The sequence below is a fragment of the Oncorhynchus kisutch genome, linkage group LG7 (assembly GCF_002021735.2).
Source record: "Oncorhynchus kisutch isolate 150728-3 linkage group LG7, Okis_V2, whole genome shotgun sequence".
Classification (NCBI taxonomy): Eukaryota; Metazoa; Chordata; class Actinopteri; order Salmoniformes; family Salmonidae; genus Oncorhynchus; species Oncorhynchus kisutch.
The window spans coordinates 2875529-2903406 of record NC_034180.2 but is presented as its reverse complement, the minus strand read 5'-3'; the positions used below and the strand labels follow the sequence as shown (position 1 = coordinate 2903406).

The 27878-nt window shown below is 43.4% G+C and overlaps 2 protein-coding genes across 7 annotated transcripts in view; one reads left to right on the top strand and one right to left on the bottom strand.

Annotated features, from left to right (window-relative positions):
• The window catches only part of lrba (LPS responsive beige-like anchor protein), a 343066-nt gene that overhangs the window by 175684 nt on the left and 139504 nt on the right, over positions 1–27878 (top strand). For all 6 annotated transcript variants that reach the window (XM_031828372.1, XM_031828375.1, XM_031828374.1 and 3 more), the window contains 2 exons: positions 3238–3381; positions 5841–5977. In XM_031828372.1, coding sequence (XP_031684232.1) covers positions 3238–3381; positions 5841–5977 — 281 coding nt within the window. The remainder of the gene's footprint in view (positions 1–3237; positions 3382–5840; positions 5978–27878) is intronic.
• LOC116374664 (protein mab-21-like 2) lies at positions 7800–9515 on the bottom strand. The gene has a single exon (XM_031828381.1). The coding sequence runs from the start codon at positions 9067–9069 to the stop codon at positions 7990–7992; it is 1080 nt and encodes a 359-aa protein (XP_031684241.1). The 5' UTR covers positions 9070–9515; the 3' UTR covers positions 7800–7989.

Here is a 27878-nt window from a genome sequence, read left to right as displayed (position 1 = left end):
TGTAAGTATATGAATTAGCATTTTGAACCTCTGGCAATAGGGAAATGACCTGGGCCTCAACGTAGCATGTCTTTAGTATAGCGTGAACGTAGCATTTTCATTTTGAACCTCTGGCAATAGGGAAATGACCTGGGCCTCAACGTAGCATGTCTTTAGTATAGCATGAACGTAGCATTTTCATTTTGAACCTCTGTTTCTCTAGCCAATGGGGCTAGAGGTGGTGTGGTATATGGCCAACATACCACGGCTAACAGCTGTTCTTAAGCACAACGCAACGTCTGGACACAGACCTTAGCCGTGGTATATTGGCCATATATCACAAACCCCTGAGGTGCATTATTGCTATTATAAACTGGTTACCAACATGTCATACCCGTGGTATACGTTCTGTTATACCACGGCTTTCAGCCCATCAGCATCCAGGGCTCGAACCACCCAGTTTATAATTCTAAGTAACATAGACAACAGTTGACAGAGACATTGCTTCAGTTGAAGGACATGTTAAATGTGTTAGCCTGTGAATATTTAGACAAAGCCTAATATCCATTGCATTTTTTTTAAATGAAATGTTTAGACTTTTCACTGCCGTTTTAGTTTTTACTGTGCTTTGGTTGTTTCACTTTTAAGTTGAAATGGCGTTAAATGGATTTTAATTGTTTGATACACACTCCCACATTTGATCATAAACACACACGTGCATTCAGAACACTTCTCTGTACATATGTCATATATCAAAAATATACATCATATCAATTATGTTTTCAAGAATACTATATTTTATTTTATGTCATTATGTAATTTTGGGATACATGTATCAGAAGTATAATCTAATAATTGAGTTTTTATTTTCTTAACATCTCCTGGCTGTTTATTTTGATTTACCAAGTAGTTTCGAAAAGCAGCACCATGTTTGTAGAATTGTATTTGCACACAACAGACAATCTAACATGACCAATTCTGATACTACTACTCACGACTAACAAGTAAATCATTCACAGCCTATTAGTAACATTTATTGGCGAACTAGTAAGTTGATATAGTAGCAGTAGTTGTCACAGTAGTGTTTTCTTCTGAGTTGTAAACACAACCCAAGACCCTTCCACATCCATATGCTAGTGTGTTGGTCTTCCCAGGGTGAGACTTAGTGAGCATGTTTATGACAGAATGTACAGAAGTTCAAATACACATGTCTGCCTTTTTCATCTCACTCCTGTCAGTGAGAGAAAGTCGTCCCGGCCCATCGGTCTGTCCAGTCAGTTCACTTGGACGGTGTGAATATACTATACTATTGTAGCATGTGGTATGTATTAGAGATCTGGTAGTCATTTCAGTGCCGCTAACTAAAGAATCCTCCGGGGAGACTTAATTACAGGAAGACCAGTCTAAATATCATTGAGCTGCATATTTTCCATGACATGAGATCTCTCAGCTCTCTTAGACTCGCTCTCTCTCTCAGCTGCCTGTCTCTCACTCTGCTCTCTCTCTCTCAGCTCCCTGTCTCTCACTCTGCTCTCTCTCTCAGCTCTCTCACTCTGCTCTCTCTCTCTCAGCTCCCTGTCTCTCACTCTGCTCTCTTTCTCTCAGCTCTCTCTCTCGCTTTCTCTCTCAGCTCTCTTTCTCAGCTCTCTTTCTTTCTCTGCTCTCTCCCTCTTTCTCTCTCTGCTCTCTCCCTCTTTCTCTCTGCTCTCTTCTCTGCTCTCTTCTCTCTCTTTCGGCTCTCTCTCTCTCTCTCTCGCTCTCTATCTGCTCTCTCTCAGCAGTTTTGGAGTCCATATATTATAGTTTGTGATGTTGAGAAAATGCTAATTATCTTAGGGTCTAACCCCGTCAGGTGATGCTGCTCAGAGAGATTGGAGGGGCCACTGGATCACTGTCCAGTGGTTTTGGAGTGGAGTGCAAAGAAACCATGTTGAGTGTAACACACACACACACTCTCTCTCTCTTTTTCTGTCTTTCACACACACATTCTCACACACACACACACACACACACCAAGGGCCTGCATGATGAGGGTTCTGTAAATGTTTGCAGATTACTGTTTCTCTTAAATCCTTTTGGACCTCAAGTCATGTTAAGTAGAAATAAAAAGGAAAGGCAGTAAGCTTTGGAGGCTCTTTTGCTTTGTTGTAATATCTTTGGCTCGTGTTTCTGGATATTGGATTTGACCAGAATTATTTTTTGTTTTAATCACTTGTAAGGGCACAGCACAGGCAAATTGGGGTTTTAACAATGCATTTTATATTTTCTTATCAGTACATTTTATACTTTACATACAATGTTGTATATCTGCATTAGAAATACACTGAAATAAATGTTATTGCCTGGGTATCAATTAAATTACACAGTTGGATGTGGACTATTAGATTAGTGCCATTCAGGTAATACAATAAAGACAAGTCGATACAATGTCGCGCTTTGACATTGTAACCTCATTCCGGCTGCCATGTGGGTATAGCTAGCCTGCGTTGGCACAGCGCCATTGGAAAATAGCTTTATAAGATGAGAGTCCGATTTGTTAACGTAACCTTTCATGTTCACAATAACCCCGAAGGCTCCCAAGAGTCATTGCTAGTGTTCCAGCTGGGTTCATGGCTCTATGATAACTTGACAAATTTTACAATAATATATGAAAATTGCATGAAGTTCTACTTAAAATTGTTGCCAGTTTTCTATCATGGAAACATCAGAACTAGTTTATAAAACCATCAGCTTGAGCATCTTTATGTTGTTATTTTTAGTTTTCATTGTACTAAGAATCATATTAGCATTAAATCCATGTTGCATTTGAATGTGCACTTGAGTTATACACTATTGCTTTATATCATAATTTTTATCAGACTTATTCATGCTATTTTGTCAAATCTTAAAATACTTTTGACCAATTTAATGCAAAACGTCAAGACATTTATGGCAAAATAGACAACTCAACTCAATAAATATTTATATTGACATTTGAATATTCACTTTACTTTCATAGTACGAATTATTGATCATTTAAATATGCTACAATATGAATAGATTATATAGCCTTGCATTTTCAGTAATCTTTTTAATATAACATCTGTCATACCTGTGATATAGTAAACTATCATTAAACATAGCCCAGAATAGCAGCGTATTTGTTGTCTATATATTTCAAACGTTTATTTTTAGGATACTAACCTCTGTACAGAAAAGTAACTTGGTAAAAACACAATTACGTTTGGATGGCGGTTTAAAATGCTTTTCTTCTTTCAGCTCCTGAGGAAGATATCCTCAAAGGCAAACAGTCCATCAGAAGTCACGCGATGGGAAATCAGAACTCTGAGAGTGAGATATTGTTGGATGGCGACGATGACACTCTATCATCCTTGGAGGAGAAGGAATTGGAGAACCTAACAGGTAACGCATGCAGCTCCATCCGTTTTCATGTCCCAGCGCGCATCATCTAGAGGGGGCTGGGTACGCACGTTAGTTGAATTCTCCCCCTCCCGCCTTTAAAGCGTCTCCATTGCTAACGCGTGAGGTTGCTGCTACCGGTACTTTGAGGCGCGCATGCAGGATAACGGGGCTCCCGAACGGTTAAGAAGGGGTGATAACCTCCCCAGCGCCTCCCATTACCCCTGGAGTCGCATGATGTTTTGTGATGCTCTGGCTTTGGGGGGAGGAGAGGATAATTACACACACAAACATGTCCTATTGGCGCTTGTTTACAAGTTCACATATCTCAAAGCAAAGCGCATTTTTGTTTGGAATGAAATTATAGTACAAAAGTACCAACACGCTTGTGTAGTATGATTCATAGTTAGCTTTTGACACAGTAATTGTTTTATTTTTTTTATCGTTAGACTATAATTGAAGAAGTGAACTGTGCATTTTGTCTAAAGGTTTTGGCCTCGAGGTTCATTTATATTTTGGGGCCTACCTTTGACTTCCTTTATGTTAAATGAAAACCGCAAATTGGTACTCATGACAAGTGCGATATTTTGACACATATAATATCAAATGTATGCCTATTTTATGATTGGGCATGGCAAATAGGTGCACCGCGCACGGTTTTTGGCTAAACGGTATTATTTTCACATTTTAGAATAGCACTATGGACCTTAAACATTTTCTGTGTGTTTAGTTGTTTATGATTGCTCTAAATGTGCAGTTTTCCTATATGAATCCATGTCGAATAAATAGTATAGGCTGAGATCAAAACGACTGTAGGCCTTGCCGTTAACAAGACTCAAACACGTAAAATGACGTTGCTGTCCAATTTCTTATCCACTTTAAATCCATTATCTCACACTCATATTGATGTAAATGTGGCTCCCTATACCTGGAACTCCTATGGGCATATTAGTTATGTTACTAATCGGATTGCATCCTATATAATCCTCAATTTCCCCACATCATGGCTTTCCAATATAACTTGTTCACCCACTGTAGACTAATACGCTCAGAGCGCAATTATATGAAAACACAACGCCCACGATGACAATAGGGTTAAGGGGAGATTCCATGCATAATAAAGTGACATGGATTCTGAAATGAAGTGGAAATTGTCATGTGGGTCTCCTACTCCTCTGACTAGACAGACAGACAGGACGCAGCGTCCCAGTACAGGCAGCTGTCTGTCGGAACAACACCAGGTGTAATTGAATGTCTCCATGGCAGTGATTGAAAAATGTTATTTCACGCCCGGATTACATGCTAATGCTCACAATGCTCGGAGGGCTAAGGGGGGGGGGGGGGGGGGAGATGGCAACAAATGAACATATCTGTTTATTTCATAGCCATCCGTTTCGCAAAGACGTGGGTGCTTGGGGAAATCAAGCCGGGCTCTGAAGCCCCTTTCTGCCGCGCGGCACATCTGCAAATACAATGCTTCTGCACACGTGGAGCGCGGGGCAGGAGCGGCAAGAGCTTACACGTTGCTCCCTCGAGCTGCCTTCTCATTGTCATACTGGCATAAATTAAGATTGATGAGAGATTAAACAGACGTAGCACCAGCCCGCAATCAATGGGGCCTGATTGACAGCTGATTCTATTTTTTGACAAAGCTGGTCTGTCTTGGGTTACGCAGATGCTGATATTTTATTTTACCCAGCGGCTCAAACCACCTCTCCCTCCCTGTAGTCTAAAGAGGAACTGTTCAGATCATGGTGATTCTGGTTTCAGTGCTTATCAACACGCAATATTAGCTCTAACTCGATCTAGCAAGGAAATGAGGTCTAATAATTATCTAATAATAATGCTAATAATAATTGTGAAATGTAAAATTGCATTCTTAATTTAAATTGCAGTTACACAAATCATTTGCATGCAGTTTTAAGCTAGAAATTATACAATTGAGAATTATATTTATTTTATTCTTGACCTTGCATCTGATAGATAGGCGGATACAAACGACCAATCGCCTTGAGCAGGAATGCCCAACACTCTTCCTGGAGATCTACTGTCCTGTAGGTTCAGTCCAATCCTAATGTATCATATCTGATTCTGCTAGTTAAGGTCTTGTTGAGCAGCTAATTTGTAGAATCAGGTGTGTTAAATTAGGTTTGAACTGAAAACCCACAGGACGGAAGATCTCCAGGAAGAGGGTTGGCAGCCCTGGCCTAAGAGCAAATGTTTTCCCTCATTAAAAATGCATATGTGGCCTTCTCTATATTGTTATGGTATTTTCACGGAGACAAAAAGAGCCATCAAAGTCAGTGCGTGCCCTTGTTGAGTTTATATGTTTACTTTTACACGCTGTTGCCCTTTGAAAAAAACTCTTGCTTTCTCGAGGAGGGGCAGGGTGTGATTATTGTAAAGCGGGCTAATGTTTGCTTTCTGGCCCGTGCCGTTGTTGGGCCCTGTCTGTCTCCTAGGCCCTGTAAACATGAGCACTAGCGCTCAGCTGGTTGCCCCGGCGGTGGTGGTGAAAGGAACGCTGTCCATCACTGCGTCTGAACTCTACTTCGAGGTGGATGAAGATGAGGCCAGCTTTAAGACGATCGATCCAAAGGTAAGAGAAGGGCTTTAACTTCTATTGATCCGGCCCTCCCGTCATTCTGTAAAACCAGCTTTCAAAATGGCTCAGGGCTTTCTCCCAGTCCTTCCCTGACCCCAGCACCTCCAAGTCATGCTTTTCTGCAGCCTAATTGCTTTGTAAAGCCTTTATAAAAATTGTGTAAATAACTCCAACCACGAACATGCGTAGACTAAAAGCCTTTAGGCTATTGCATGACGACTGTAAGCAGCCTCGAGTTCTGCGATCATCATCAGGTCAAATAATTATTGAATAATCCAAATGTAGATCGAGACTCAATAATCTCTATAATTGAGATTATAACAACCATATAGGCTAAGATGCTGTTATGTGGTGTGTGTATTTGTGTAGTGAAAGTGAACATTAAGCTATAGCTTCACTCGTGCTTGAATTGCATTGGTTTGGGTGGGCTACGTCATTGACAACATCACGTCTCTCTGAAAACGGGTGTTTGCGCTGCAGATTCGACACACAAAGGCCTCAGAGCCTGCAGAAGCATCACAAGCAAACGTTTGAAAAATAAGTTAGTCTATCGCACATCATAATACAATGTGCCTGATACCGAGAGAAGACTAGGCTTGCTGTTCTTCCTTCGGGTTTTTCAGTTGTTCGTGAAATACAGCCCAGGAATCAGGAATAGTGTGTTGGCCAATGACTTATGTTGTGGTAGGTTTTGTTGAGAACAAAAACCATGAAATGACTTGAATTTATTATTCGACACCTTTGAAACGTAGCCTATATGACTCATTTGAATATCCTAAATAACAGGCTATAGTGATGAATATTCATTTAAAAACATCCTCTTTCTATTTGTATTCAACAGTTCAGTGATAAACCAAATAGGCTGCTGCTAATGGGCAGCCTACTGTACCAATATTCCCGCGTGGTGTTTAGTCGCTCCTGGCTAGTCATTGAGTGACAGTTGTGTATCTTTTTTTCTCAGCAGTCTGCGCCCAGGGTTATTGGCAATAACAACAATAACAATTATAATCATAATCTAGTTATAATAACAGACAAATTCATTAATCAACTTTTGAGGTTTTGATTTTCGTGCGTTGACACGTTCCTATTGAAAGGGCAAATGAATGAACCTGAATTTAGCAATGGTCTATTCTGGTGAATGGGCCTACTACAAGTGGTTGTTGTGTTTCTCTTTATCCTCGTGCAATTTCCTCGTGCAATTTCACCAATAGTTAATACACAGTAATAACAGACATGCATACCGGTGTTTAAATAGGCTATATGGCTGCAAAAATCCTATCGACATCAAACTGTCGACTAAATAGACGTTCTTTTTTTTGTTAAAACAATTTGCACCAAATTGAACTAAATTATATTGTGCTATATTAATTATTCCAAGACGAAAATGAATGTATGTTCTCTGATATGCATAATCACGCAGAACTCGTATTGTGTATCAAATGAATCTAGGCCCAAGATTTGTAAATGTATTTAACAATCCTTTTTTTACGCACATGAATTCTGTTTTTCACACAGGAATTGATTTCACTTTATCTAGTAAATATACATTTGTATTACTCTTATTAAACAATGCCAGTTCTCAAAACATGTATACAAACACAAGGCCAAGTTGTAATTTAATTTCTTAGTTTTATTAACATTTCAGTTTAAGGTCACGTAATGAAAAATTGGAACTTGGCACGCTACATTTTTATTCTTTCACTTAAAGATTTTGTGCATATAATTTTAAATAAACATTTATTCACTTTGTGAAAACATTTTAAAACAAAACACCCAAAAAAGTATTACATTTAGCTTAATGTACCTTCACGTTCTCCCTCTCTGAATGTCCCATTACACTCCGTTGTAAAAGGTTTTTTTTTTTTGTTGCTTGTTTTTCATTTCTCAATTGTTTCACATTGCTCGGAGAAACCAAGATCATGACGTTTTCCTCCACTCTGAAGTGATCTCAAAACGTCACCTCGGCCCTAAATAGCAATAGTATCACAATCAGACAATTCGACAGTTTATAATTTGTCCAAACTTTTTGCATTAGTGAGGATTTCCCTCGCCAGTCTCCACGTCTGCTTTGCGGCAGCTTCCAGGGCCGAGTGGGGCTTCCCCTGAAACAGGTCCAAATTTGGTAAGAAATAATGGGGGCATCTGCGGCACTGCAAACACGAGATGAGCTGCAGCAGAATTCCGTTGATTCGATCTCCGAGGCAGGACTCGTCCCAGTCGGTCTCTCTCGGGTGTTTCTCGCACTCGTACAGCAGCAGGGTCTTCATGTGGTAGCTCTGGAGTGGCTGACCCGGTAGCTCGAGATGACGGTCGCGGAGAGTCTTCAGGACCGAGAGGCATCTTTTCCTGCATCCCGCCATCAGGAGCCTATTCTCGGCCTCGCTGAACTGCAAGACCCAGGCGTCACTCTCAGCCGAGCTCTGTTTCCCGGTCAACGAGTAGCACTCTTTGGAGAGCAGGTTAAAGCCCTCGGCCTTGACCTCGGCCACCCGGTTCGGACCAGGCCAGGGGATATGGGGCATGGGCCACTGGGCAGCGCTCCTAGGCCAGATCCCTGTGCACTTGAACGCAGGGGTGATCTGAACCACGTATCTCTCCCGGATCCTTAGTCTTACCTCACTTGTATCTGCTACCATTTTAACCACGTCACGGTAGCTACACTTATCCACCGCTTGCGCTACCAGAGTCTGAAACCTTGAGCGGATCTTCCGGGCGGAAAGGTAGCCCGAGGCCGTTATGAACTCGACCCAGAGAGACATACTTCTTTTGCGGCCGTCGCTCAGCTTCAGTACAGCGCAGCCGGGCAGAGAACCGTCGTCAACAAAGTTGAACACTCCCATCTGGTTGAGGTAGAGGACCACCTCGAACTCGTTGGGGGCTATGACCTCCATCCCCTCGAAGCGCGCCTCTATCTCGCTGAGAGAGGAGATGAACCGGGGTTCCTGCACCTCGACCTCCTTCAGGACGTCCGACACTACCTTACACACCTCCCGGATAGTCTTTGCAATGGCCGCTTTTCGAGTTTGGCATCTCTCGCTGTAGTATTTGTTGAGCTGGTAGACCAGCTTTGCCTGCGTTGCGATCATGTTTGGGCAGAGGTCCGGGCTGTACACCGGCGAGTCGCAGTACGTTGACGGATCCAATGCTTACCGGTAAAGCCAGAGGCGAAACGCTCTTCCCCAAGCAATGGAAAAATGATATAATTCAACTTTTTTTGCGTACACAGCGGATGGACGTCAGACAGTGTCGGAAGGAAACCGATAGGGTTGCAACGTAATAGGCTACTAAATATCAGTCGAAGTCATATGCAGTAGGCAGCCCCAGAATGGGGTGGGCTCAGTGTACAGTATAATACCGTCCGTGTCCTCGCGCTTGCAGACCCTAAAGGATAAAGCTCTGGTCGTGACCACTCATCTCTCCTTGTCCGTTCGGTTGAACGTGAAAACTACGCGTTATTCTCCTACCTTGCCCCACTGTTGTCCACACTCAGCTGTGCGAGCTGGACTTGTGTAGTTTATGAATGGTCCCCTAGAAGAGTGAAAGGGGTCGGGCTTCTCCTCCTGCAATCAACGGCGGAGCTGTCAGTGCAACCAGCCAATCAGAGGCCTCTCCGACAAGCACTCTTTCAAGAGAGGCACACTTTCGCTCTCCAACATCCTGCGCGCGGAGCCCCTGCTCCCAGGTCGAGATATAGGAAGATAAACGGTTCCTTTTCGTATACACACTTTGTGCTCTTTTCTACGAAGTATATTTAATACGTTTTAAAGACAGCTGTGTCTCTTTTGCCTTGACCTAGTCTTTTTTCCCCCCCCCAGGTGTGCACGTGCTCAATATAAAACGGAAATATTTAAAGGAGAATAGGTAGCGCATTGAGTGATGCTGGATACCTGGCAAGGGAAGTGTTTATTTACTGTCTCGCTTCATGTCTGAATGGCATCAATTTGGAACCCTTTTGTTTTTCTATGGCAGTTAATGAGGCTTGATACTACTTTATAAACATTAGCACTAAGGTTTTAAGCGCTTTTGACAAAGTAACCAATACGTTTAAAAAAAATGCTGTACAGTTATTGTATGTATGCATTATTTGACTATTCGCGCATTTGCATATTTCCAGTGAGTTGCTAATTTATGTATATCAAGCTATTTTTGACTGATGTTTTATGACATTTATGCGTCAAGAAACAAGAAAGCCTAATTTTATTAGAAAGCGCGTCTCCAGGCTGCGGGTTCAACACGGTGTGTGATAATCAGCTTAACGAGATAAATCGAATGTTCAGTGAGTGTACAATATTTCTAATATTTGTGTTTTTTTTCCATAAAATAGCATATCATTATGTTTTCCTGATTTTGAGTATTTTTTTATCTTATAATAGGCTAAAAGTTGTTCACATTTCGAACCTCTAACATATTCACTTGTCTTAAAAGAAATATTTTGTGCCTAGTGGTTTCATCTTGGTGTATCGTGACAGTAGATTATAGGCCTGAATAGTTAAAATTACACCCAGTAATTTCCCTCGGATATCGGATTAAGAGCAACAACCTTCCCCTCACTGAAATGTGGTTTATTGTATTCCCATACAAATTTGGCCTACTAATTTCCCTAATATTCTATCGGCCAAATGAACATCATATTACTTCCATATTTGACCCATTCCATGCCATTGCACAATTTAAGAACGGAGAACAATTCCTCCTAGAATGGATGCGCACTACACGCACCTGCAGAGCAAGTTTTAGCACGCGTGTCATTATAAAATGTGATGAACGATAATAAGACTATAGGCCTATTATTTTAATTGATATCGTAAGACCCTTTGAGATGTTAAAAACGTGGTATTCCATAGTTCTTCAATACTATGTTTGGGGCCTGTTTTATTGCAGCCTATTTGCCCTTGTCGTTTTATAAAGCGCATGTTACATTAATGATGCCTAATTCATAAAAAAAAACTAAAGGTCTGATGTTTCTCTTTTCACATTCACATCTTATTACAACATTTTAAATATGTAATTGATTTCCAAGAAGCTCAATTATATTTTTAAATCACTCTAAAGACATAAACAACCGGCTTTTTCTTTCTCATTGTGCGCTGTGCATGGTTTTCTAAAAATGCACGTACTTTTAATCTGGTCATCGCTTTATCGGCGCGTGAACCTTGTCGGTGATGAATAATAAACGGACAGGGGTTCTTCGCGCGGGCCCGGGATTGTAATTGAAGTCCTCTTATCACCCCAGACGTCATGTTAGATGACTTAAGAACCAATCACCGTCTCCTCGCGGGCACAGCACCGAGACGCGCGGGGAGAAGGCAGGGTGTGAGACTGCTCCTCAGACAGTGATGCTGCATAAGAATGGCCCAAAAAATAACGCATCAGTTAAATGAAAGCTACTTAAGTTAAAGTCCTGTTTGCAAAACTATTGATCTATCTGCAGCTTTGAAGCTTCTTTGCCCGTCCTCCGGTTGTAGACTACTCAAGTTAATGAGGCGCAGGTTGTTAGGAGCTTTGGCATTAAATTCATTAGGGAGTCAATTGGACATTCTCTGTCCAGTGGACGTCGTTTTTATGTCGGGATCCCTCGAGGCTTTTGGCCTAATTAGACATAAGTGTTTTAATTGCAACGACTTTTTGGCTATTTGGAGCTGGAAATATCTCCAGGTCCTTGTTGTGGTGTTAAGCAAAGCACCCAACGATGCAATGACGCGGAGTTAACATGGCTTCTCAAAAATCTATATTGATGATATGAAAACCTTCTTTCGCGTTCTTATGTACGTTACGAAGTTATTGCATAAATGTATATATTTTTTCTCTTTTCAAATATATTGTTATCATACAATAGTCAGCGAAGCTAGTTTAATATGCGTTTAGCGATATGCGGGAAAAACTGCTTTTGCAGATTGTTTGTATTTTAAACAGAGACAGACTAACATTTTAAATGTAATTGATGGTAATATTAGTACATGACTGAAACACTATTGTCTCAATGTTATGCAGGCTTTATACAGCCAATGCTTTTTTTTTGTAGTTTAGTATGACTAAAACACAACGATTATTTCCCATTTTGGAAAATGTTTTTTTTTGCGCCAAATATACATTATGTTTCCCACAGATTGGTCAGCATGACCACGACACAAAGGTTAATGGACTGAAACATTCCTGGAATACTCATGTACTCTATTTAGCTTTAGTTTCTCATTCTCACCACATTCATTGTAGCATCGGGTTTAGCTGAAGACTGGAAAATGCAACCCCTGAAAATACAGTGTGTGTACTGAAATAATCCACAAAGTTGCCAGAAACCAAGTGATAAAGTGTCTTTCGGTTTTTTAAACAGTAAGATGGCAAATGCCTGTGGACTTGTCGTTCTCATAGATTCCAGTAGTGTTGATGAAGCTACTAACACTACAGAGAGTACAGATGACTGTAGTGTAGGAGATGAGGTTGGGTGATATTTGGGGAGACATCTTCTATGATATGCCACTCAAGATATTGCAATATCTGATACAATTGTTTTGCGCAGTTAATGAGTAAATCATTCTAGCCTGTGCTGTTTTTGTGCTTATTTACCATAGTAACGTTACATCATCTTTGTATTGTGAAACAATAAGGCTTAGTTAATTAATTCAGACTTAATTTTGAACATATTTAAACAGCCTAACTGATAAAACTGCACAATTTTTGATTTGTTAAGTTCAAATCGAGTAGTCTTGCACTACCTGATATATCGTTAATGTCAAATATCACGATATTCAATTTGATCATATATCGGCCCAACCCTAGTAGGGGACCTCGGTACAGATTCACAAAACTCACTGTATAAGCCTAGATGTTGAAAAACGATATAACTGTAATTAAGGGGTGTGTCTGTTGAATATTTGAATTTAATTGAGGGATTTTTTTTATTGGCTATTTCCTGGTTCAAGTTAAGTAATGTAACCTCAAGTCTATGTGATAATTTTCACTTATGATGAGTGTATTTGGTGTTTACACATATACAGTGCACAGTTACAGCCTTATTATTGATTACTTAGTTTTTTCCCCCTCATCACACAATTCCCAATTATGACAAAGCAAAAAAACGTTATTTTTTGTTGTTGCGCAAAATCTGAAATATCACATTTACATAAGTATTCAGACCCTTTACTCAGAACTTTGTTGAAGCACATTTGCCGGCGATTACAGCCTCGACTCTTCTTGAGTTGACACACCTGTATTTGGGGAGTTTCTCCCATTCTTCTCTGCAGATCCTCTCAAGCTCTGTCAGGTTGGACGGTGAAAGTTGCTGCACAGCTATTTTCAGAAAAGGGCAGATGACAGCATGATGCTGCCACCACCACCACCATGCTTCACCGTAGGGATGGTGCCAGGTTTCCTCCAGATGTGAAGCTTGGCATTCAGGTCAAATAATTCAATCTTGGTTTCATCAGACCAGAGAGCCCCCCCTCCCTTTTGTACACTCGCTGTTTGTTTGTTACCTATGCATAGTCACTTCAGCCCCCCCCCTACATGTACAGATTACCTCAACTAGCCTGTACCCCTGTAAACTGACTGGGTACTGGTGCCCCCTGTATATGGCCTCGTTATTCTTATTGTGTTAGTCTACTTGGTCAATATTTTCTTCTTCTTGAACTGCACCGTTGGTTAAAGGCTTGTAGGTAAGCATTTCACGGTAAAGTCTACACACTGTGACAGATGAGCTCTGTCACATTGACCATTGGGTTCTTGGTCACCTCCCTGACCAAGGCCCTTCTCCCCTGATTGCTCAGTTTGGCCCGGCGGGGGCCTCTGTGTTCTTGGGGACTTTCAATACTGAATACATGTTTTGGTGCCCTTCACCAGATCTGTTCTTCGACACAATCATGTCTCGGATCTCTATCTGGAAATATCTGGAAATATTTGCATGATCCTGCATATTTGGTATTTTGCATTAACCATCTCTGTTTTTTAAAACCTGTTCCTATCTTTGGTTTACAGTTGGTGTAGTGGCATTCATGTCAGTGAGGTAGTCAACCTACAACATACACCTCTTATCTGTTGTTATTAGCAATGTTCTGGATCTGGACTATAACCGTAGTAGAATTGACACTGTCAAGAGACGAGATAAGCCACATAGACGCAAACGTTCATTTGGAAGTTTCTAGCAAAAATACTTGAACTCTAACCGAACAGGCAACGTTACATTAGGTACCGCGTGATGTATGGTTTACTTACAAACTTGATTTATTGTGAAGATTTAAAAAAAAAAAGCAAAACTGTTGAGATTTGACATTCTTTTCCCCTGAATCATGCCCGACTGGAGGAATATTCTTACTCAAAGACCCTTGGCGTGCAGCTTAAGAAAGAAAAAAAGAACGGTTAAGGGTTTTTATTTTAGACTCCAAGACTGTTTAATATCAAAAGCACAGTTCAGGCCCTGAGAGATGAATACACGCCCCCAAGTGTGTGTCCCAAATGACACCCTATTCCCTACATAGTACACTACTTTTGACCAGAGCCCTATGGACCTTGGTCAAAAGTAGTGCACTATATAGGGAACAGGGTGCCATTTGGGATGGGACACACTCAAAGTCGTGAAAATGTCCAAATGTAAAGTCACATGGTAACTGTAGCTTAATGAAATATATGGTGACAGTAAGTATGACTTATAAAGACAAATTGTAAATACACTCTGAATGTCAGACAGGGTCAATATACACATATCTGGAATATAAATTCTTGCCTTCATAAGCGACTGAAGCAAAATTGTGTGAACCGGAGTTCAACTGATTTCACACTGTCGTGACAACACTGCACCTATTATGGGCAACGCATGCAAAGCTAGAATGGTATTTTTGTTGTGTGGGTTTTTGGTGTTCAGGTAGTGTCTATGCATGGATGGTATTATTGAGGTTATATTAGGTGTAGTTAGTCATCACAATGTCCTGTAGTTTCAGAGTGTGTGTGTGCATACACATGGGCACGCGCTTGTGTGTATTTTGGCACCATCCTTTGACCTCTCCTTAATTAATACAAACATTTTGTGTGAATCATCTTTTGGACTCATCATTCACTATTCGTTTCAAAGTTATCACGGATGTTCCCTTAGCGTGTGAGGGACTTTTTTCAAGGAAAGGCTCGCTTTTGGCGAAAAGCGATGTAAGGCTGCTTATTCTTAAGGCTTGTCACACTTTCCTCTAGGGTTCAGCTGATTTGTAGGAGCAGAACGAAAACAAATAGTCTCAGAGCCATAAGGTTGATCCCTCTTAGCCAAACAGAGTTCATTTCCGATAGCCTCCTTCAGAATCCATCATGTTAGAGTACACTACAGAACTGCAGAGATTCTAGAATTCGGTTTCATCTCCGTGTACTTCCGCTTTGGTGTCTGTGCGCCTTATATGGCATTTTGGATTCTGGCGTCTATTTGAAGTCATCCAAGGCCATGTTCAGTGCATCAATGGTGTTTATGCTAATCATGCAGATTTTACATGTTAATACACATGCTATAATGATTATAATCATTTCGGGGGATTTTATGTAGCCAATATATGCCCTTGTTTTGTTTTATGGTAATTCTATAACTAAAACTAGATTTATTACCATCAACACAAATATGATAGTATCCATGTAGCATAACGTGACACGTGTTATTGGACCAATCACAGCAAAGAGCAACTCCGTACCTGGGAGAAATAAAAACATGTCATAGATACTAAACGGCTTCTTTTGAGGCTCTTTTCAGCCCTTTTTTTGGGCTTCTATCGAAGTCATCTTTTATTCTCTGCCTATTTATCTCGGTGTGAAAACATCCCACTTTATCAGACGGCGTCTAAAGATCTTTCTCTGGTCTGTACTGAATAGAGTAAAAGAGGATGAGGCCTGCCTGAAGAGTCCGTCTTTGATCTGAGTCTGTGTGACGACTCCACCAGGACAGGGTCCATAACCCCTCTCTCTCACTTCTGCTTTCTGATAAGCACCCCTTTTTCTGACTCACTCGCTCTCGAAAGTACCCCCGCCGCCCCTCCCCTCCCCCCCAACACACTACCACATCTGCCCAGCTACTGAAGAGGCTAGCTAGTGAGCTACCAGATTACTCAGCCGAGCCCCAAGGGGTTATGGGATATACGGCTGCTGTTTGTTTATTTAGCACCTCGCTGGCGTACAACACAATGTCGTCAACCATCCCTCCTCGTGTGTGTTTGGTCTCCATGTATATTCTTAGTTATCTGTTTTCAATGTTGAAGGGAATCTTGACGTCCATACAATCTGCAACTTGACCTGAACATTGGGTCTAAGTAGTGAGTCTGGATAACTCATTGGAACTTGTATGGCAGGTATATGTGCTCGTTGAATGTATCTAATAGATGTTTATAATGGTGGTTAGTGGTCATTCTTCTTTAGTGAAATCAATGATGACCAAGATGTATGTCATGGATAAGCTCTCTTATGCCTGTCTGGATACAGATTCATGTTCTTAGACTCTCCAGTCGCCCCACTGTGAGTAATGGAGATATTTGAAGTAGGAATTCTGACAGAATGAATAACTTCTCCTCAGTGAATACATTAGAATACATTGTTCCTTTACATTCCCCTCTCTCTCTCTCTCTCTCTCTCTCTCTCTCTCTCTCTCTCTCTCTCTCTCTCTCTGTATCTCTCTCTCTCTCTCTCTCTCTCTCTCTGTATCTCTCTCTCTCTCTCTGTATCTCTCTCTCTCTCTCTCTCTGTATCTCTCTCTCTCTCTCTGTCTCTCTCTGTATCTCTCTCTCTCTCTCTGTATCTCTCTGTATCTCTCTCTCTCTCTGTATCTCTCTGTATCTCTCTCTCTCTCTCTCTGTATCTCTCTCTCTCTCTCTCTGTATCTCTCTCTCTCTCTCTCTGTATCTCTCTCTCTCTCTCTCTGTATCTCTCTCTCTCTCTCTCTGTATCTCTCTCTCTCTCTCTCTGTATCTCTCTCTCTCTCTCTCTGTATCTCTCTCTCTCTCTCTCTGTATCTCTCTCTCTCTCTCTCTGTATCTCTCTCTCTCTGTCTCTGTATCTCTCTCTCTCTCTCTCTCTCTGTCTCTCTCTGTCTCTCTCTGTCTCTGTGTGTCTCTCTCAAGATGGCGATCCCTCTCTCTCTCTCTTGTTGGAGAAGGAGAGATATAAATAAGGAATACAGGAATTGAGTTCAGAGGCCCGAGATGTTCGGTTGGGAAGAAGAGAAAAAAAATCTGCAACAGTTTTATTCCTGTGTCTGGTTGAGTTAGCGCCCTTTGTACTCTCACGTGAATGATAAGGGGGAGGATGTCAGGCAGCGAGAGGCTTTTAGCTGTAGATTTTTTTTCTCTTTCCTCCTCTCTTCTGCCGGTGGAAATATGAGAGGCAAAGGGAAAGTCTCACCGGCAGGCAGACACACATACACACACCAACACACACTCAGTCTAAGGCGTCACCCAGGCCCTGGTGCATGGACCCAGCTGCTCTCTCTGTAGGAGGCAGTGGGCCCAAAAATCAGGCCGTGGTACTAATTGCTTGGCTGGGCCTCTGCATCTGGCTGCTCGCGCTCAGACAGACAGACGCAGACAGACGCAGACAGACGCAGACAGACGCGGACAGACGCGGACAAACGCGCCGCGCAGACAGACAGACAGACACACGCAGACATACATACGCAGACATGCACAGACAGACGGACGGGCGGGCGGACGGACGGACCGTCCGTCCGGTTCCAGCCCCCCTGGTTCCAGCCCCCCTGGTTCCAGCCCCCCTGGTTCCAGCCCCCCTGGTTCCCGGACTGTGTTCTGTGGTTCTCTGAAGAAGCTTCTGTTGTGAAGGACACTAGTAGCACTTTGCCAATTGGTGGGGAGGAGACGGCTTAAGCAGAGGGGTATTCAGTAGCAGAATGGGGAGAGGACAGGGTGGTCAGTCAAAGAAAATCACCCAGCGTTTTGTCTGGGCCAGTTCCATGTCGTTAGTCTGTCCTGAAAGCGTCAAACCTTGGCGGCTACCCCCTATTCTACCCTCCACCCCCCCTCCGGTCGTCGGGGACGACCTTTGGCTGCAGCTGCCAGTCAGAGAGGGTGCCTGGGCGGCATGGCAGCCTGGCCTGTGAGGAAGCCATATTGATTTTCCAGTTAGCTCTAGTATACACTACTTAGAGCTAACGGACGTCCTGACGAACAGGTATGTCATTATCAATGAGCAGCAGGAAACCGAGCCCGTTCACCTCTCACCGCTACCATTCATATTTCCTCCCCCACCATCTCTCTACTCCTCCATTTCTCCGTTCGCTCCTTCAGCTCTGACAGAGTGCATCCTGGGACGGTCAATAAATCGCTCAGGCACACAGCGACAAGGACCGGTTGAGTGATGTGGTGGAGGGCCTCTTTCTTTTTCCCTCTCTCTCTGTCTCTCTCTCTCTCTCTCTCTCTCTCTCTCTCTCCCTGTCTCCATCCATCGCTTTCCTGGTAATTACAGCACCTGGAAGACATTAAGTGTTTCCTTACCCGAGACAGACTCATTATCATCAGAGCCAATCGGCCGCTCTGCTCTTCTCCTTTTCCTCCGCTCATGATGTCCAGGGTCTTCTCCCTTCTACACGTGTCATCCCACCCAGCCTCTTGCTCCCTGTGGCACGTTGACTTTACCTCTTCGTCACGAAACTCAATTATTACCATACAGACTCCCATGTTCCCCTCTCCCTTGCCTTCACTCTCCTATTGTAAGTCACTGTCCGAGTCTTCAAAGGCTCCTAACCACAAATGCATAAGACAGATGTGAGCAATTGAGATCGATTTGAACCAATTAAGAGATATGAGGCCAAATACACGTTTTAAGCTTCCTGAAGTGAGTTTTTGCTCTCGTCTTTGGTCTCCCCCCACATATCCAGTCCTGGCACAGCCTTACAAACGCAGCCTTCTGTCGCCTTTAAGTCATTATAGTATTGTTTATAACCCTGTTCCTGTGGTGGCCATCGTCTTTACCCCTCTCTATATTGTTTATAACCCTGTTCCTGTGGCGGCCATCTTCTTTACCTGTCTCTATATTGTTTATAACCCTGTTCCTGTGGCGGCCATCGTCTTTACCCCTCTCTATATTGTTTATAACCCTGTTCCTGTGGCGGCCATCTTCTTTACACCTCTCTATATTGTTTATAACCCTGTTCCTGTGGCGGCCATCTTCTTTACACCTCTCTATATTGTTTATAACCCTTTTCCTGTGGCGGCCATCTTCTTTACCTGTCTCTATATTGTTTAAAACCCTGTTCCTGTGGCGGCCATCGTCTTTACCCCTCTCTATATTGTTTATAACCCTGTTCCTGTGGCGGCCATCTTCTTTACACCTCTCTATATTGTTTATAACCCTGTTCCTGTGGCGGCCATCTTCTTTACACCTCTCTATACTGTTTATAACCCTGTTCCTGTGGCGGCCATCGTCTTTACCACTCTCTATATTGTTTATAACCCTGTTCCTGTGGCGGCCATCTTCTTTACACCTCTCTATATTGTTTATAACCCTGTTCCTGTGGCGGCCATCGTCTTTACCCCTCTCTATATTGTTTATAACCCTGTTCCCGTGGCGGCCATCTTCTTTACCCCTCTCTCTACTGTTTATAACCCTGTTCCTGTGGCGGCCATCTTCTTTACCCCTCTCTATATTGTTTATAGCCCTGTTCTGTGGCGGCCATCTTCTTTACGCCTCTCTATATTGTTTATAATATAACCCTGTTCCTGTGGCGGCCATCTTCTTTACCCCTCTCTATATTGTTTATAGCCCTGTTCCTGTGGCGGCCATCTTCTTTACCTCTCTACATATTGTTTATAGCCCTGTTCCTGTGGCGGCCATCGTCTTTACCACTCTCTATATTGTTTATAACCCTGTTCCTGTGGCGGCCATCTTCTTTACACCTCTCTATATTGTTTATAACCCTGTTCCTGTGGCGGCCATCGTCTTTACCCCTCTCTATATTGTTTATAACCCTGTTCCCGTGGCGGCCATCTTCTTTACCCCTCTCTCTACTGTTTATAACCCTGTTCCTGTGGCGGCCATCTTCTTTACCCCTCTCTATATTGTTTATAGCCCTGTTCTGTGGCGGCCATCTTCTTTACGCCTCTCTATATTGTTTATAATATAACCCTGTTCCTGTGGCGGCCATCTTCTTTACCCCTCTCTATATTGTTTATAGCCCTGTTCCTGTGGCGGCCATCTTCTTTACCTCTCTACATATTGTTTATAGCCCTGTTCCTGTGGCGGCCATCTTCTTTACACCTCTCTATATTGTTTATAGCCCTGTTCCTGTGGCGGCCATCTTCTTTACCTCTCTACATATTGTTTATAGCCCTGTTCCTGTGGCGGCCATCTTCTTTACCTCTCTACATATTGTTTATAGCCCTGTTCCTGTGGCGGCCATCTTCTTTACACCTCTCTATATTGTTTATAACCCTGTTCCTGTCTCAGCCATATTAATAGTTATTTTGAACTTGACTTACTGCAACGCCAGATCAAGAGTTAGACACTTTTCAAGATGTTGCTTGTGTGTTTGTCGATAGGGTTATATGTTGTTGTTGTTGCGTTACAGCCATATTTACAAGGAAGGCAGTTCTAACCGTTGATAAATTCTCGTCTGGCATCAATGTAGATGTAATTGCTTTTCGAGAGCTGGAACTCAAGGACAGTTTGTATTCAACTCGTTCTGCTTCTGTCAGCATGTAGTCAGTGGTGCTTTACGTTCTTATTCAGAGCAGGCTACAAGGTGGAATGGTGTTGAAGATTGTTTCATCTCCTGTTCTCTCTTCTTCTTCTTTTTACCTCTCCACCGTTCCTCTGTTTCTGTTGTCGACCCGGATCTCGTGTCGGTTTTGTTATTGCTGAGATGTTAAATGTGACTGTGTGATTGTGACTGTGCACCTACGTGTGTGTGTGTGTCTATGTTTGTGCTGATGTGTGTGTGAAAACACGGCAGATTCAAGGTTCACCAGTAGAGAGGTGTAATCAGGCAGGACAGGCCTGGGGAAAGATGATTGCCACTTGTTCATCACACAGGGAACCACTTAGACACTGTGTCAACCCCTCGGCTAATGATGACTAATGTCTCCTTCCCCCTGATTCTCTCTACTCTTTTAACACCATCACTGTCTCTGTCTCCATCTAGCTGGCACCACACACAGAAAGAGAAACACTGGTTTTACACACACACACACACACACACACACACACACACACACACACACACACACACACACACACACACACACACACACACACACACACACACACACAGTTTTACATCTCACACATCTCTCTCCCTCTCATCCCACACCTCTTGCTCCTGAGTTTGTACTGTAGACACACCTCACCATGCAATACCTCCAGACAAAGAAGCCCTGGTTGCACCTGATCCTGGCCCCTCCATCATGCTCCATCTGTGGGGTTTGTTTGAATGGTCTCCATCAGGGCCATGTCCGACCAGGGCCTTCGCTCTCTGATTGATCACTTTCTCTCTCTCTCTCTCGCACGCACAGACACAGTCACAGACACACACATAACTCTCTCTCACACACACACACACACACACACACACACACACACACACACACACACACACACACCTCCATCATTTAGTCCCTCAGTCAGGGTTCTGACACATGGTGTCAAAGGCAACAGCAGTAGCCTGATGGATCATCCTGCTTGTGGATGCCAGTCTGCCTGGTGCTACAGTCTGATAGTGTGTGTGTGTGTGATATTAACCACTCAACACCTGTGTACCTGCTGTTCTATCAGCAAGCCTTTGTTAGTCAACAGAACAGAGGTCAGAGTCAGACAGATTGCGGGAAGATCGATCACTGCCCTCAAATGGAAATTGGAATTGTTAATTATTTGGAGGATCATTTTTGATGGTGATATGGAAGGAGGGAAGCATCTAGAACGTTTGTGGCGACATATGTGATTATATCTAAATGGGGAATTGGGTGTTTTACCTTAGTTTTTATGGACAGATAACCAGTGGTGGGAGTGCATATTTGACCATTTCAATCATGAGATATACAACTAATGGAGGCTAAATTATTGATATGGGCCAGCAAGAAATCAGAATAGTACGAATCTGACAGAGAAACAAGAACAATGTTCTAATTTTTGGCTAATATTCTTACTGCACATGATGCATGACAAACATGACAGAACAATTGTTGTGTTGTGACCGACTGTATAGGTATCCACTATATCCTATCAGTGAGAATAGTGTGTGACTCCTGGTGGTGCTGCCACCGCCATCATGGTTAATGACCCGTCCAGTCTGGTTGAAATGGCACCTCCACAGGGGCCCTGTGTACTCACTCAACCAAGACCCCTTTATAGGTGACAGTGGCATTAGAGGGGTTTATAGCTCTGCTCCACACTAGAAACACAAACAAGGGGACCAACACAAGAACAACACTCAAGGAACATACTTTGAAAGGCTTGGGTTTGTTGTTGTTGGTAAGGACTGATGCTTTGGGAGAACAAAGCATGTGCTTCGGATAGGGCTGCTCATGTTGTCGTGGGTGATATCTTGGGTTGTATCTTCACAACCAACACGTTCATATTTCCTCACCGTCATCCGTTTTAGTTCTGTGTTTTAATGAGCCACTGGAATTAGTTTTGCACCAGTCGTTTAAAAACACAAAAATCACGTCTCTCAGTTGATCATTTGAAATGGAACATTGGGTTCAACTCAGACGACAGACAGTCCATGTAGAAAACAGATTCCAGCCTCTATTTCCTCCCCCAATACATGAATGGAATTGAGAATGGATAAATGGAATCTCCTAGCTAACAGAGATGGGCAGGTTATCCAAACACTATCACTAGCTAGTTGACTTCCCTCTCCTCCATTTAACCCCCTTAGACCCCTTCCTCTGGAGAGTGGAGGTTATTTATTAGCTCAGTTATCTTCTTAAAGGGACGGCTCTCAACACGACCATACTGATCATCTAGCTCGGATTGAATCACCTCGGAATCTTCCACATAGCCATATGGGGTTCTATTCATCCAGTCAGGGAAGACCCCTTTTCACTCTCCCTCTCTCTTCCTCTCTTTCCCCCAACCCCAACCCTTCTTGCCCCTTCAAACACTCCTAAGAGAGGTCTACTCTCCACCCCACACCCCTTCTCCAATCCAATTAAGCCAGGGACAAAAGCAGGATTAGTGAAGAGTTTACCTCAGTGGAGCTCCACAGCGACCCCCAAAAAGGCCCGTCAATGGTAAAAAGGCCAAAGGGGGCTTTGGGAGTTTGAGGGATAGCGGGGAGAATGTGATAGGCGCTGGCCAGCGATCTTAACCTGTCTGATGTTTGTGTGGCGAACGGTGGCTCAATGCGGCGGCGGTTTAGAGGGAAGTTGGAGGTTGGGGACAATGCCTCAGTCTCTGACCACTTTGCTCCAGAAGCTTGGGCCTGTCTCCCCGATTTTCTCTGCACCTCTGAATTTCAATGAAAAGCACCTCCATCTCCTCTCTCCTCCATTCATGAAGGGGCTAGCGTTGGCTGACTGGCTTGACACTTCGAGGAGCGTTTTTTCTAGTCGTTGAAGTTGTATCCCACCTCCGACAGGTGCAACCTCGTGGTCTCGAGGGACGGTTTTGTACTTCTTAAAAGATAGCTGTTGGATATAGTATTTAATCAATGAAAGAAACCAACAGTTTTAAAGCATTTGTGGACAATTTTAGGCCTGGGAAGAGTCTCTGTCCCCGGGTCAATGATAAGTACAGTAGCAACATCCGTCAGTTATTGTTCTCTTGTCTTCTTTTGAACGGCCATCGTTGCCCTGAAGTAGCAGGTAAAATGCAGGGACAGGCAGCCTACTAAATCTGCATAGGTCTGGCGAATTTCACGCTCCTCTTCCCTTCACTTATGTGGCCTTATCCCTCTTTTATTCCACCATCACCCCAGAGCCACCAACTCTGCCCTCACCGGCCCCAAGGTTAAAGAGCTTTAAGTCTCAACCCAAAACTGTTAAGGGGAGAGAAACGCCAGGCCTTGAATGGGGACGGGGGGTTTTGTGTACCCCCTCAGGCTAAACTGATCCCTATCTCTGTGTAATTACCTAAAGAAATCAAACTTTATCTCCTCCTTCACCTCAAGAAAGAAAGTGACACACTGACCCACACACTGGGTTGCTAGATTGGGTTTGGTCTTATCCTCTTGTTGTTTTTTAAATTCTCATAAAAAAGCTCCCAGCTACTGTTTCGTGTTACTATTCATATCCCACTGCTGCCACCTATTGCACTTGCTACCTCTAACAGTTTGGTTTCTTATTATCTCTCCAGAGCTGCTTGTCCCTGGCCTCGATCTGCACAAAAGCTCACTTGTTTAATGAGTCAATGTATTGAGGGCTTCACTTCTCTGCCAATTAACCCCAGGACCATTCCGTCATTTTCCTAAATCCACACGCGGCTTTTTTGTTCACGCTTTATAAGGCTAAGCCGCTAGCTAGCGCCGGAGCAGGGGCCGGGCTGGAAAGTTAAAAGGCTAACCTGTTAGCAAACACAGTGGAGAGGGACATAAAAGGTTTAATCCCTATTAGGATAAATTCAAACTAAATGGCCCCAAATATCCTTTGAAAAGAAGGGACTTCCTTCAAAGAGTATAGCCCCAAACTAAGCAGCGTTTGGGGGTAAATGCGCTTGGCTTGGATGTCACTACTATAAACTCGACTCAACGCAAGCTGGGCCCTCTTTATTTTTCTTCAAATCTCTCACACTCCAGCGGCTTCTTAGGCCTGTTTATTTGCTCAGTGTCGTGGTTTGTTTTACTTGCCTCGAGGCAGATAGACTCCTATACGTGACCAGTGATTAGAGCTTGAATCACTCAGTTACATGCGGGTACAACAATCGTGTCCATCAATCATGCCCTAATGACACAAATCCTTTGGCTAAATTTATTGGATGAATTTGTGTTGAATATTTTCTGTAATTCCCTAAAACAAACCTGTGTGTAGTGTGCATATGTATGTTACTGCGTGCAGTAGTGTGCTATCTTAATTGCCTATTGTTGTGGGGATGACTGCTGGGGTGAGAAAGTAGAGTCATGTGTTTTCCACCATTCTGCAGGTCCCATGATCCTAGAACTCTCACTATGGGGCCAGAATTTTTTTTTCCCCTCTTAGATGTGGTTCTCTCCACCCCTCCTCCTTTCACATTCTGGGAGACTGTATCACACCTTGTTTGGATAGTCCAATAGTCTAATAGCCCTTATCCTAACCTTTATTCTAAACCCAACCCTATTCGTAACCGTAGCAAGCAGTTGCTTATCAACAGTATGATAGTATGACCATCTGTAGATCACCGATATCAGACATTCCAAATACAGTGAGAGCCAATTATATACCTATTATACTTATACTCTCGCTCTCTTTCTCTCTCTCGATCTCTTACTCTCTCTCTTACTCTTTCTCTCGCTCGCTCTCTCTCTCTTTCTCTCTCTCGCTCTCTTTCTCTCTCTTTCTCTCTCTCGCTCTCTCTCTCGCTCTCTCTCTCTGTCTCGCTCTCTCTCTCTCTCTGACTTACCTCCTCTCTGTTTTTTCCTGGTATCACTCAAACTCAACAACAAATTTTGTCCTAATTGGCTCCAGAGGGCTGAGGGGGGGACTGGGGTGAGTCAGAGGGGCCCATACAAGCCAGCGGAGGCGAGGGCCCTGATTGGAGCAGAGGCCCAGGCCCTCGTTAGTCTCCCCCTTCCACACCCCTTCTCTACCTCCTACTCATTAGTCTGATGAACTCATTCTCTGATGGAGGGTGACATGGCTGGGTGTGGTGTGCCAGGCTGGAACAGAACCCAGCCGGGGGAGGGGGGGTTCTGAGGCAAAGCCTGTGTGTGTCAGATGAAGGGTGAGCAAGGGTGAGGGAGGGAGGAGGTGGGGTTGGGGGATATAGGAGTTCCACAGGAGGCAGAGCCCATGTAGATGAGGTCCCAGGGAAGGCTAACGTCAAACTCATGGACTCAAGTGTCTGCTTGTGTTAGTCTTCGCTTTCATATTCATTTAGGTTTGGACAGTTGTAAACTCCAGACTCGCGTCTCAGACCGCTACTGTGGTTATCATACCTGATTTTGATTCTGTGGTCAGTGAAGCGAAGGAAGAAGAGTTGGAAAATATGCTGCTGGGGATTCTTCAGATGTCCAGACTGTGACTAGGCTATACAGGGTCCTTGATCTTCTAGCTCGTTTTTCATATGATTCAAAGTGTTGTAGTCCAACTACTGCTGCTTCTGTTTGGTCCATGGAAATACTCCGGGAGAATTGGTGTGATCTGTAATGCAGAATCATGTGCACCTGGCTATTGAGAAGGTGGTGTAAACATTGTAGTTATTTCACATGGGGGGGGGGGGCTTGATTCATGTTCAGAGGCCTTTGACAACAAACACCCCCTCTATATAAAACACATTCCCATTGGAATACGTAGCACACACACAAATATCCGCACACAGAGAGAGTTTGTGTGTGTTCGTCAGAGTGTGTGAGGAGGGGGGGTAAATGAGTGTGTGTGTGTGTGTTGCAAAAGCAATTCCAATTCCGTACTGATAAGTCCAGAGGTTTCTTTTTCACTACAAACCCCATCAACTTCCCCAATATGGCTGCTCCCTCTCTCCCTCTACCCCCCTCTCCCTCTACCCCCCCCGTCTCTGTTTTGATGTTGATTGATCACCTCTCTTCCTCCCGCTCATTAATTTCATCACTTTATCTCCAGCTCTTCATAGGACCAAAAGGTAATAATAAATCCCTCCTCCGTGATCCTTTAACAGAAGCAGCCGGTCGGAAACGCTTAATAACAGCCTACAAATTGAACTTCAATCACCTAATTTTCCTTCAAAGGCCACAGACAGACGCAACACAAGGCGTACTAAACCAAATGCAAAAACGCTATTTTATTCTTCCCTCTTGCCACACCATCCTTAGATGAATTTCCTGATTGACATTGTACAATAAAGTTTTATTCAATTCTAATAAGCGACATTGGTTGCTATCTACTATGTAACACTGTTTCCTTTTTTTCCCTCAATGCCAGGAAGTCCTTATCAGCCCAAACACCCGCGCCTCGTCTCCCCAATAGAGAACGCTATTGAGAGACTAATTTATCTTGTAACACACACACACACACACACATATCTTGTAACACTCACAGCACAACTACCCTGCTACTTTGTTCTCCTCTGTTAGATGGTATTTTCAATGACATTTGTGTCAGGAACCCAAACGGGTGGTGCTGTGCCCCCACTCCAGGTCAAACCAGTTTATTTGTCACATGACAGAATACTACCGATGTAAACCGCACAGTGAAATATCAGACGGACAAAGTATAAAATCCAGAATAGGATCTTTAAAAAACCACATCAGCAGCAAGCTTGAGGAGTCCGGGGTGAGGAGGGGTATGTTGGTGGGTAGTCATTTCTGGAGTGGGGAGGGTGTGATGGAGTAGGATCATTGGCAGGGATCGGCTGAGAGATTGGTGTGTGTGTGTGTGGTGTGTGTGTGTGTGTGTCGGATAGTGGTGGATAGCTAGGGGGGTTGGTAGAGGCACATCTCTCCCCCGGTCCCCCTTCATGTGTCCCTCTTCATTCCAGAGTCATTTGGGTGTCTGACAGAGACAAACGATAGTGCTTCAGAAATGACCAGCAGCCCAGGCACAAACAGGTTGAATAACTCCCAGTGCGGCAGATAGAGAGAGTGAGTGTGATTGTGAGAGAGAGAAAAAAAGCTTCACAATCGAGACTCAAAGCCTTTTGTTGTTCTGTTTGGCTGCATGCATCTTCTGTGGTGTCAGTCGCTTTGAAATTCAGCTTGGAGTCAGAGAGCTGAATTTATGAGAATTGCTGTATCTGAAACAGGGGACGAGAAAGCTATATTAAGCCATAATCAAATGCATAAGAGTGAAGATGGCTAGGGATTTTGTTTTTTGCAACCCTGTAGAGC